This window comes from Haliotis rubra, unplaced genomic scaffold (assembly GCF_003918875.1).
Source record: "Haliotis rubra isolate DU_JTF1 unplaced genomic scaffold, ASM391887v1 Scf53, whole genome shotgun sequence".
In the NCBI taxonomy this organism is placed as follows: Eukaryota; Metazoa; Mollusca; class Gastropoda; order Lepetellida; family Haliotidae; genus Haliotis; species Haliotis rubra.
This window is the reverse complement of record NW_025767224.1, coordinates 1,352,339-1,364,394: the sequence shown is the minus strand read 5'-3', so window position 1 is coordinate 1,364,394 and position 12,056 is coordinate 1,352,339. Positions and strand designations below refer to the sequence as shown.

Genomic DNA, 12,056 nt, shown 5'->3' with positions numbered 1-12,056 from the left:
GATATGGAACACTGAGCAGCGCGGTATGAATTTCGAACGATTGGAGCCTTAAATTAAGATGCTCCTGCAGGCACAACAAATAGCCGAATAGTACAAACAATCACAATGGCATGATACATGGAACATCAGATATTGCTGTGAGTGTGGGACGACGCATTCAGTAAAGTCTTTCAGCAAACAGTAAAGTCAATGCCAACAGCAACATAGAACACCTGGTCACAGAGGCACTTGACATAGGAACAGCGAATAGTCTGACTGGTGTTCCACTGCCATTCTCCAGCTTCAGGGCGCCAATGTATACCTTTGTTCCAGTAGCTGGCATACTGTTTAGATTTGCTACATTCTCCAGGATTACGATCCCATTATCACACAACAAGATCACGTGTGTCTCGAATAAACTGGATTGACCATAGTCAGGAGATGGAGTGTCACCCCCAACCGCGTGTACTTTGCGGTTGCTCGTCAGCCACTTTGTCCCATTGGGACTTAAACCAGGATAGTGGAACGTGGATGGATTCATGACATCTTCGGTATTGAAGACCTGCTTTCTATTGGGCCAAAACTTGTCCCAGCCAAAGTTGAAAAGTACGATAGCTCCGTCTGGAATGGTGCCATGTTCTTCCTCCCAATCTCTGAAAGTCTGCTCGGTGACTTGGAAATCGAGATTGTCTTCTGACTGTTTCCTGACGTCGATGACGACCCCAGGCCCCGACAACCGATCCATGACCAGCTCATGCATACGTTTTCCTTCTGGACAAAAGTGTCTTGGAGCATCCATGTGAGTCCCACTGTGCTCGGCTGTCTCGAAGGCATTGGCTTCTACTCTGTATAACACAAATACAAATGACATCAAGACATTTAATAAGTAACCTCTTTTTTTAAAACAGATCTTAGTTCTAAATTGGATTAGGGTAGGGTTAGTGAGAGAGCTAATGCTGTTCAACGCTGCAGTAACCAATATTCCACATTAGGGGGTTTACCAAGATAAATAGTCAAACAAAATACGATCGTGAAGCTGGAACATAGCAAAACCAATTTGCTTCATGGTCCAAGATATCATGTAGAAAAATAAAACATAAAAATAGCTCTATTTGAATCATTTTCTAGGTGAGGATGACCACTTTTTGAACGCCCCTCGTAATCCAAGTGTTACAAATTTTTAAAAGTTTGGTTTATTCAATGTGCAATCGTTCGCCTTCAGTTGGAGACCATGGACCATTTAATACAATGGTGAAATCTTCCATTTGGTAAAATCTGATCACGCTATACTTAACGCTGAACATTTCGAAAAATACTACCTGACTGGTTTGGCAATTACCAAATTTTATGCCTTAACATTGGTATGTGACGAGTGCCACAGGTGGGCACTACTATGGACTACTATTGCAGATTATAGAAAAGGCTTTAGTGTCGTGTAATGGTCAAAATGTTGATTTCCATTTATTTCAGTTAAAATGGCTCAATTGGTTAAGGAAGTAAACAATTTAGTTAATAATATTTCCACTACTATTAATTAGTAGTAATGGTTAAAAGGTCTATTTCTATTTCATAGTTTTGAATTTTTGAAGAGGTGCTAATTTTATGTCAACCTTAATAAAAAGGGAGATAACTTCAAATTGGGGTGTTCAGAATCACCATGTGGTTTGTGCTGCATGCACATGTTGGACTTAGGCTAGAATCTTGTGAGGTCTAAAGTAATGGTAAGCCAAATGTATTCCCTTATTTGACAATTCATAAGGAGGAATTTGTAATTTTTCATAATTTAGGTTTTATGGCTGTTTTTGACTTTGACATCAAATTTTGTTCACAAGTATTCTTTTGGCTTAAAGTTGGTATGAAAGATATTTGAAATATTAAGCTTCATGTTTATTCAGTGCAATTAGATATTGGTTTTGCACATTGTATTTGTGTAAGATTCAAGTTTGTGCTGCAATTTACATTGTCCAATATATACTGAACATCACTGAACACGCACCACCTGTATTAGCTTGGATTTCCAAGAGCATAAATGAGCAATCGGTGTAAATTTTACATACTTTTGTAGTCCAATGATTGGTAAAGACAAAAGAAACAAGAACCAATCCAGCAAAACAGTGAAGGTTTAATTCAGCTGACCATGAAAGAAAGATGGAGTCAAATTGGGAAGTCAGTAACGTGTATGACCACCGTTAGCAGCAACACAAGCTGTGCAATGTCTCCTCATTGAACCGATGAGTCTCTGAATAATGTCTTGATGCAAGGCATACTCAAGTTTCCCAAGGTTGTTGATCTGTGGGCGACGTGAGAGGCGTTGGCCGATGTAATCCCACAAGTGTTCAATGGGAGACAAATCTGGTGACAATGCAGGCCATGGAAGTAGAGGAATGTTGTTGTTTGCCAGAAACTGTGTTGCAATACGTGCGATGTGCGCTCGAGCATTGTCCTGCTGGAATGTGTGCAGATCTTGATGTTGGTTAAAGAAGGGAACGACGTTGTTTCGAAGAATGGTGTCACGGTAGTAAAGGGCATATACTCTGCCACGACAAACTACCAGAGCGGTTTTTGTGATGATAACTGATCCTTCCCCACACCATAATGCTTCCTCCATCCCACCGATCTGTTTGCACAACACAGTCCTGATGGTAACGTTCTCCCCGTCGACGCCATACCCGTAGACGCCCGTCAGCATTTTGCAAGTGAAAACGTGACTCGTCGGAGAACACAACACCATGCCAACGTCGTAACAACCACAAACGATGCTGTTCAGCCCATCGTTGGCGTTCACGGCGATGTCTATCAGTCAGGATGGGTCCAACATAAGGGCGTCGACACCGTAATCCTGCCGGACGGAGACGGCGTAGGACGGTGAAAGCACTGATCAAACCACGTCGGCCTTGGACAGCCGGCAACGTACGATCCCGAATATGGCACCGAACAATGTCTCGATCTTGGCGCGGCGTGGTAACACGTGCCAACGCTTTAACCATTAGGTGGTAACACGAATATGGCCTGGCCTCGATCTTGGCGACGTTGGCGGTCCCTGGTGGTTCCTGTTTGTTGGTACCAGTTGGCAAGTCTTATGATGGTGGAATGATGGCAACCAAATCCTCTGGCAATAATCCTGCTTGATGTGCCAACCTGCAACATGCCCAACGCCCGTTCTCGTTCCCCTGGTGACAATTTTGGCATTGCAAAATTAACTTTACTTGCGAAGGTACAGCTAAAATGAGAACGGTTATTTGCCGACGGTCATTTATACCCCTAATCAGCATGTTTTACGCATGCAATTTGTGCTTTTCGTGTGTGTTGTGCATGAATTTGATGTTGTCATGTGATGTGTTCCATGTTGTGTTCGGGCAATCCGTTCTTTAACTGTACAGCATTATTTATTGTCTTTTGTGTTATTAACAACATTTCCAACGTTCATTTTCACTCCATATTTCAAAATTTACAGGTGGTGCGTTTTCAATGATGTTCAGTATATATGCCATTATGTAGTCGATGTGTAAATGTAGGGAACATGATAGCCATATTCTTAATATAGGGAACATGATAGCCATATACTTAATGTAGGGAACATGATAGCCATATACTTAATTAGGGAACATGATAGCCATATACTTAATGTAGGGAACATGATAGCCATATACTTAATGTAGGGAACATGATAGCCATATACTTAATTTAGGGAACATGATAGCCATATACTTAATGTAGGGAACATGATGCCAGCATACTTAATGTAGGAACATGATAGCCACATACTTAATGTAAGGGGAACATGATAGCCATATACTTAATGTAGGGAACATGATAGCCATATACTTAATGTAGGGAACATGATAGCCACATACTTAATGTAGGGAACATGATAGCCACATACTTAATTTAGGGAACATGATAGCCAGCCATATACTAATGTAGGGAACATGATAGCCATATACTTAATGTAAGGGAACATGATAGCCATATAATGCTTAAGGAACATGATAGCCATATACTTAATGAAGGGAACATGATAGCCAATACTTAATAGGGAACATGATAGCCATATACTTAATGTAGGGGATGATAGCCACATGATAGCCATAGCCATATACTTAATGTAGGGAACATGATAGCCACATACTTAATGTAGGGAACATGATAGCCATATACTTAATGTAGGGAACATGATACTTAGCCATATACTTAATTAAGGGAACATGATAGCCATATACTTAATGTAGGGAACATGATAGCCATATACTTAATGTAGGGAACATGATAGCCATATACTTAATGTAGGGAACATGATAGCCATATACTTAATGTAGGGAACATGATAGCCATATACTTAATGTAGGGAACATGATAGCCATATACTTAATGTAGGGAACATGATAGCCATATACTTAATGTAGGGAACATGATGATAGCCATATACTTAATTATGGGAACATGATAGCCATATACTTAATGTAGGGAACATGATAGCCATATACTTAATGTAGGGAACATGATAGCCATATACTTAATGTAGGGAACATGATAGCCATATACTTAATTTAGGGAACATGATAGATAGCCATATACTTAATGTAGGGAACATGATAGCCATATACTTAATTTAGGGAACATGATAGCCATATACTTAATGTAGGGAACATGATACTTAGCTATATACTTAATGTAGGAACATGATAGCCATATACTTAATGTAGGGAACATGATTGCCATATACGTAATTAAGTTCTTTCTATTTGGTACAGTCAATCTAATGTTGGAAACTTAAGACTCAGGAATAAAATGAAGAAACATGAATTTCATGTTGTTATCAACAAATCGTATATTTGTAAGTTTTGATACGCAATTCCAGGAATGGAAATGAAAATAGGATGCTTACAAGACTTCAGATTAACTATTTCCCCCATTGTAATGGAAAACATGGGTATCACTGTGATACCAGTCTTGGCCTGCATTAGTTTCCTGTCACAACATACCGACACCCAGTTGACTCTTCCACTCACACGCTACTTACGAAGCCACACCAAACGGTGACCGGAAGACGTTGGAAAAGTTAAACGGTGGATTTCCCGGCCAGTAGATCGTCCTCTTCCCGAATGTGTGAGTGAGATCAATTATCTCATCCTCAGCGAGACAGAGGCAGAGGCAAGTGCTTAGAATGGCACAGAAGGCTCTCATGTTTACACCAACACAAGTTGAAACCTGAAACAGCAAGAAGTGGAAGATACATATATATACAGACCTAGGTACACCTGTACTGATGGTTCTGAGGAACATCCGCTACTGCATGCTCAGGTCGCGAAAGTGTACACTCGCTATATGTAGTGAATATGGGAACCTGGGGGTAATGTCGCATTAATGAATATTCTTTCCTTGATCCGTTGGTCATTTGTCACTAAACATGGTGACATGGAATTACCCTCCTGAAGAGGCTTCCACAGAATTACCCTCCTGAAGAGGCTCCCACAGAATTACCCTCCTGAAGAGGCTTCCACAGAATTACCCTCCTGAAGAGGTTTCCACAGAATTACCCTCCTGAAGAGGGTTCCACAGAATTACCCTCCTGAAGAGGCTCCCACAGAATTACCTCCTGAAGAGGGTTCCACAGAATTACCCTCCTGTACAGGCTTCCACAGAATTACCCTCTAGAAGAGGCTTCCACAGAATTACCCTCTGAAGAGGGTTCCACAGAATTACCCTCCAGAAGAGGCTCCCACAGAATTACCCTCCTGAAGAGGCTTCCACAGAAATACCCTCCTGAAGAGGCTTCCACAGAATTACCCTCCTGAAGAGGCTCCCACAGAATTACCCCCTGAAGAGGCTTCCACAGAATTACCCTCCTGAAGAGGCTCCCACAGAATTACCCTCCTGAAGAGGCTCCCACAGAATTACCCTCCTGAAGAGGCTCCCACAGAATTACCCTCCTGAAGAGGCTTCCATAGAATTACCCTCCTGTGCAGGCTTCCACAGATTACCCCCCTGAAGATGACCAACGATACTGCCTCATCTATGCATAACGAGTGACAATAAACTATCCACAAGAGGGGCGACTTCAACTTTCCACTAGTCAGCAACCCCCTATTTAAGCAACATTCCGGCAACCCGATTCAGTGATGTCACATGTCACAAGTTACATGACGAAGGACGTCCTACAACAGGAAGTGTTTGTCGAGGTGAACTCTTTGACTTGCCTTTGACTTTGACTTGCATGTGTTGCCGAAGGGCGCCATCTGACCGTTTAATATCAATTCACAATGACATGTTTTTGAAGTCGGAATTGCAAACTGATAATAAATAATAATCTAATGAATTATAAATGATTATTTAATTGATTGACATATCAGATTTATATGTTTTTTAGGTAGAACTAGGCAACAAACACTATACATATGATGGCAGGACAATCACTTCGTATTAACTAAGTTTCCTGGCTCCTGTTTTTAGATGTTTTTTTAAATAATATATTTACTAAGAAGATGATTCTGGAAGTGATTGCTAGTATTATAACTCATTAAAGTTATTTCAACATCCAGAGAATTTGAAAAAGCAAAGGCTACGTTTTGGTCACACCCTGGTCAGGCATTATCCAGTCCAGGAACAGAATAACTTACAAAAATCTCAGTTGACTTTTCATGTAAAGGAATAAATATTGAAACATATATTTAACCCAGATTTGATGTAATTCTTCTTATAAATCATCAGGGTTTTTTAGGAGGTTACTAATATTTGAAGACTGAGCCAAAGCTAGTGTTTATTAAGATGTTGGTTTTGGAAAAATTATTTTAAGGTTTGTTGATGGTTATTTGGAAAATAATCTTCATATTAAATTGCACACTGGTTTGTAGGGGGTGAAGGCTTCAGGACATTTTCATGTGTGTTTTCCTAAACCATTGTTATGACTTTTACCAAATTTTGAATTAACTTTACTATCATTTTTATGACACTAGTAAGAATCTCAGAAAAGGAAATAGATCAAAATCAGTGTAATGTCCTCTAGGGATATGGTCTCAGATCTAATAAAACAAAGATTATCATTAATGTCAATTAATGTAATTGTATTGACAAAAAGCTTTGAACATAGGATATATTCTTTGCACCTTATTTACACTAGTACTTAGTAGTAAAACATCAGATGAAAAAATAATTTATTTGTATTTTGTGTAACATTCTATTTCAATGCTAGTTATTGTTTTGATAACTGTGGATCCTCTGTTCAAAGATTTTGCATCACAGGTTTTCTATTTCTGGAAGATGGGTCAGTGTGCAGGTGCAGACTGCATCTTGGATCTTCTGTGTGTTCTGGTGCTGTGACATACCTGTACATAAATGCTGGCAGTTCATGAAGTCCAGTACTGTGGGAGTTTGTATGTAAATTAGGATTCCACAACAAGTACATACAGAAAAATAACATGGAAAGGATGAATAAAAAATGGATTTCCTTATATTCAGTTTCATTTTAGGATGGTGTCTTCTGGGTATGCCCAGATACGTCCATGGAAACATACTGTTTACAAGCCCAATTACCTTTTCCAGATTTCAAAATAAGATCAAATAGGTTATGCTGTGATTGATTTGTTTACATTAATTATATACAGACAAATAAGTGCACGAAGTAGTAGACGGGGAATATTTTCTGCTTTTTATTTACCATTCTTTTAATTCATTAAATGATAGAAACCCATGTTTTCAGATTATTGATTTAACTAAATTTGAACAACTCCAACGGATAACTATAAGTAAAGGCACCACGCGCAATTGTTTACAATCTATTTATAGATACCGAACATGTGGTTGTGTTCACGGTTTTTATAAAATTGTGATGGGAATTTTTGAAAAAAATAAAAAAATAAAAAAATTCAGTTACCCTTCCCCTGCTAATATCTTTGACGGAGGTGAACTGCCAGATACACTCATGTGCCAAAATTGTTTCAATTTTTACCGATCAGTGGTAAGCGATGAATTTGAAGACGTTTTTATTCCGCGTCGCATCTCTTGGTAGCGTCAGGTTTTCCCCCTCTTTTATAGTTGATATCACTTCCCGTCATCCACTTTCGTGTACGCAATTCCGGAAGTTGATTTTTCGTCTGCTTCGCTGTGAGACATAAACAATAACAACCATGTCCGAACACGGAAAAGAGAGTAATGACACAAAACAGGCCATTATCAATATGATAAATGATGGATATAGATCAGCCGAGGTTTCAAGAGTATTGGGCATCCATCCTTCTACTATTTGCAAATTTTTGAAAAGATATTATCGAGAACGTGAAAATATCGAAAACAGACGTCATTCTTGTTGACCTGCAAAAATCACAGCACGGGGGAGTAATCAACTTTCGAGGATCGTTAAAGCTAATCGCCGGAAAGTTTCATATATTTTTATGATGTCATTTTAGAATATAAGATTGAAATTTAGAATGCATATACTTTATGAAAAGTTACTGCAAAAATATCGTGCCAGGTTTCATATTATTGAGATACGTAGAATTTGAAAATTATTTCGATAAAATTCTTTAAAGAAAGGAATTACAAACATTCTTCATAAACGTATTTTTTGAGCCCAACAACAGCTGGTATGCACTTCTCACTAAAGATACTTGTTTTAAATTTGAACCATTACGATATCTTTGCATACATCCTTATGTATCTACAGTAGAGGCTGACGATATTTCAAAAGCAATGTATCCAAGTGAAGCCCCGCTTCATCAGATGAGATGTCACTGAGATGTTACTTCTAATTGGTCAATTAAAAATAACAAATTGAACCAAACAGACTGAAGGTGTTCTTTGTAATGGAGTCTAGAGCGACTGGAGACAAGAAAGTCACCTTGCAAAACTGTATTACGAGATCAGAGTTTATCTTTAAATCAATGTGTTAAAACTGATAGCAGGGGCGAAACAGAAGAACCTACTTGGTATACCTTGATAAGGCAAAACCTATCATCGACATTTTCACTCGTGACAGTTTTCCTGTGGTCACACATACCTCGTTGGCTGTTTATGTTTATAAATGCTCACATTCCTCCACTGCAGAGTTTGAGTGGCTGACGGTGTTGTTTATCACAACGTTTCACAGTTTTTCTGTTATATCCCAGCATGACGGTGTGGGCAGATAGCCAGAAGCTTCCCTCTGTGCTGAAACGCACGAACCAAGGGGATACTGCTGACATACGAGGACTTGAACATCTGCATCAACTTCATTAACCAACATTGCATTAAACCAGAACCAGATAGCCAGTTCAGTGTGTGAACGTGTGCTTCTTGGTTTATTGAGGGACGACAGTCTGGAATCCATCCACAGACCAATAAAAACTGAATTGCACAGAAACTGGCACATGATGGGAAGTGTAGGTGGTGTCCAATCTACTTGAAGACTTGTGATGCAAATTGTGCATGACCAATGGTGCCAAGCACGCACGCACGCACACACACACACACACACACACACACACAACGCCGTCCTTCCCACTCCATCCACCAACGCATACACATCCCCCTGTGTAATGTTGTGATAAATAACATTTTTATATAGCGACATTCCAAATATTGAAATGACTCTGCGCTTACGGGAAACATACGGGTATCAGTTTGTCATCAGATGTAGCTGATTCATGAGATAGCTATCAAAGGCATTGTTATTTAATGCTGCACTCAGCACAACTCCAGCTGCGTGGCGTCGGTCTGAATCTGTTTATCAGAAATTATTGTCAATGGCGAGGTCATGGCCGGTGAACACACGGGGATTCTCAAATATATGGCACACCCATGACCTGTGCTATGTCATGAGTACATATACTGTAGAGTTAAATCCGTACTATCTTATGTTCCCTTCGTGGGTTAACATATACGGGGAGATATGTAGCTCACACCGGTCCCCAATAGCATGGAGATATAGCTTGTGTTAGATCAAACGATGTCTCCTAGTATATTGTTTTGACAGCAGATTTTGTACAATGCCCTGAGAATGCTATGACGTCATGAACTTGATGACATCACAATGCTATGACATCGCTGCACTGCAAGTCTAATGGCAGAAGCGTGTTCAGAGATGTACATTTTTTTATTGAAAACTAAGGAAGAGTTATTTCTTATGATAAAGAGAATCTCACCCTCGTGTCTTCTGATATCAACACACGCTCATAAAAGTAAAAATATTTGTAGTTTGTCAACTCGTGTTGATATAATTGATATCAGAAGACACTTGGGTGAGATTCTCTATCTACATCACTGTCTGAACACAAATACTTGAACAATTGCAAAATAATACTTATAGAGTATCATAAACTATACCCAACATCCTTATATCACCAAGAATCCTATAAAAATTCTGAACTCAGACTTAAACGCTGTAATCGTTCACGCTGAAGCATGGGAATCCAGGTCAACAAATACCCGAGCTATTGTTCAGTGTGCCCTCTCCAGACGGAGGGCACTGATGTACACACGCTATCTGATCGCTGTCAGGCTACCAACGGTTTCACAACATGTTGACTCCCTCGTCACAGAGTAAGTTCACATGAGTTACAAACAAGTTCGAAAGGTCGTGTTTATAAATAGAGGGCGTGTCACCTCCTACATTGGGAACCTCCTGTTGAACGTCCGTCATCGTGCACACATGGACTCTACCATTTAACAGTAGAAACTCCGTACGTTAATTAACATGCACAAATCGTAGACCTTCCAAAATTGAAGCTTACATACTTTCGCTTTAATCGTAGATCTTCTGTCAATAATGAGACACTATTCTATTCGTAGAAAAAGCTTTAGTACCTTAGCAGACGCCCGTCTTGAGTTCAGATACGCCTAGCGCAAAACCACTGCCATTCTTAACGCCGACTTACATAACAGGGAGTTACATAACAGGGAGTTACGGCATTGCTCATTTCAGTGTCAGTGTATAAGCCTAAGATAGAATCGAGTTTTTGTTGGAGAAAGGCATGTCCTATATTCCTGGTTATCACTCTCTGTCAGAATACATTCACGTGCAGTTCACATACCTGATGACGTTGTTTGTCAGCTGCGGACGTAGGTGCGAGGTGGGTGTTGAAGGCGTCACTACCCGGACACTGCAACAGCTAATTCCGCCCTGTATTGATGCGGCACCGACGTACAATGCAGGGTTGACGCTTAGTTCCAGCCATGTACGTGCGGCGAGGTAGGACCGGCTGGGTGTTGTCGGCGGAGTTTCAAGGGAGTACCAACTGTCAGATGAATATATATGGAGGGAGGTCTCCGCAGCACAAGGGACAAGAGTCAAGGACGCGCTGCGTGTCGTATGTGCCAGAATAATTACAGAGAATTTTATTCATGGAAATATAGAATCGGTTAAACCGTCACTTTCACCAGCCTAGTCTGTTTCATATATGCATCTTAAATTTCTGGGGTGGTGGGGTAGTCTAATGGTTAAAGCGTCCGCTCGTCACGCTGAAAACCCGGGTTCGATTCCCCACATGGCTACAATGTGTAAAGCCCATTCCTGGTGTCCCCCGCCGTGATATTGCTGGAATATTGCAATTCGGCGTAAAACCATACTCACTCACTCTTAAATTTCTGGTTGGACACGTATCGTTGTTGATCAGAACCCATAAGTCCCACAAAACACAATTAGTCTATAAGTCTTAGTTACAAAGGTATTTATCATAGATGTCGCCAACCCCGGGGAAGGTAGCCGTGTGCACGCATCCGCTGGCAGCAGGGGCTGGCAGTTTCTTATGTTTTAAACACATGTCAAACATATATACGCTTACCACATACCCACACTCACACACAAACCACAACAAAGGTACAGGAATATTTTACATGTAAAACAAATACCTAAAACAATCTTTCACCTATCTGAATGTAACAGTTAAATTATATACAGAGCGAATCTGACGTGAAAACTATGTCACACTAAGCAGCAACTTTAATTGACTAAACAACTAAATATTATGACATGATATTCTAACTTGCCCAAGCCACAACCTCAGTATCATACATTATGCATGAACACATCAAACATATTGGTCAATGTTCTTATCCTAACTCCAAGCTCCAGGCTCGTTGTCGAGTCACGGTCCCAAACACGGCTT

General features: G+C 40.1%; 1 protein-coding gene across 2 annotated transcripts; it reads right to left on the bottom strand.

The window, feature by feature from the left end:
- LOC124253008 (isatin hydrolase-like) lies at positions 1–11,166 on the bottom strand. 2 transcript variants are annotated; one of them, XM_046686724.1, is made up of 3 exons: positions 10,983–11,166; positions 5,000–5,187; positions 1–824 (listed from the first exon to the last, which is right to left on the bottom strand). In XM_046686724.1, exons 2-3 carry the CDS (start codon positions 5,161–5,163, stop codon positions 158–160), a joined length of 831 nt encoding a protein of 276 aa, XP_046542680.1. In that variant the 5' UTR covers positions 5,164–5,187; positions 10,983–11,166; the 3' UTR covers positions 1–157. The 2 variants fall into 2 exon arrangements, with proteins under 2 accessions (XP_046542680.1, XP_046542681.1); XM_046686725.1 differs by lacking the exon at positions 10,983–11,166 and adding an exon at positions 7,925–7,975.
- Positions 11,167–12,056: the final 890 nt, after the last annotated feature.

Excerpts from the sequence above, each read along its gene's own strand:
- LOC124253008 (XM_046686724.1), bottom strand. The coding sequence starts at position 5,163 with ATGAGAGCCTTCTGTGCCATTCTAAGCACTTGCCTCTGCCTCTGTCTC. Across the intron at positions 825-4,999 it reads TCACCGTTTGGTGTGGCTTC|AGTAGAAGCCAATGCCTTCG; the intron begins GTAAGTAGCGTG and ends TGTGTTATACAG.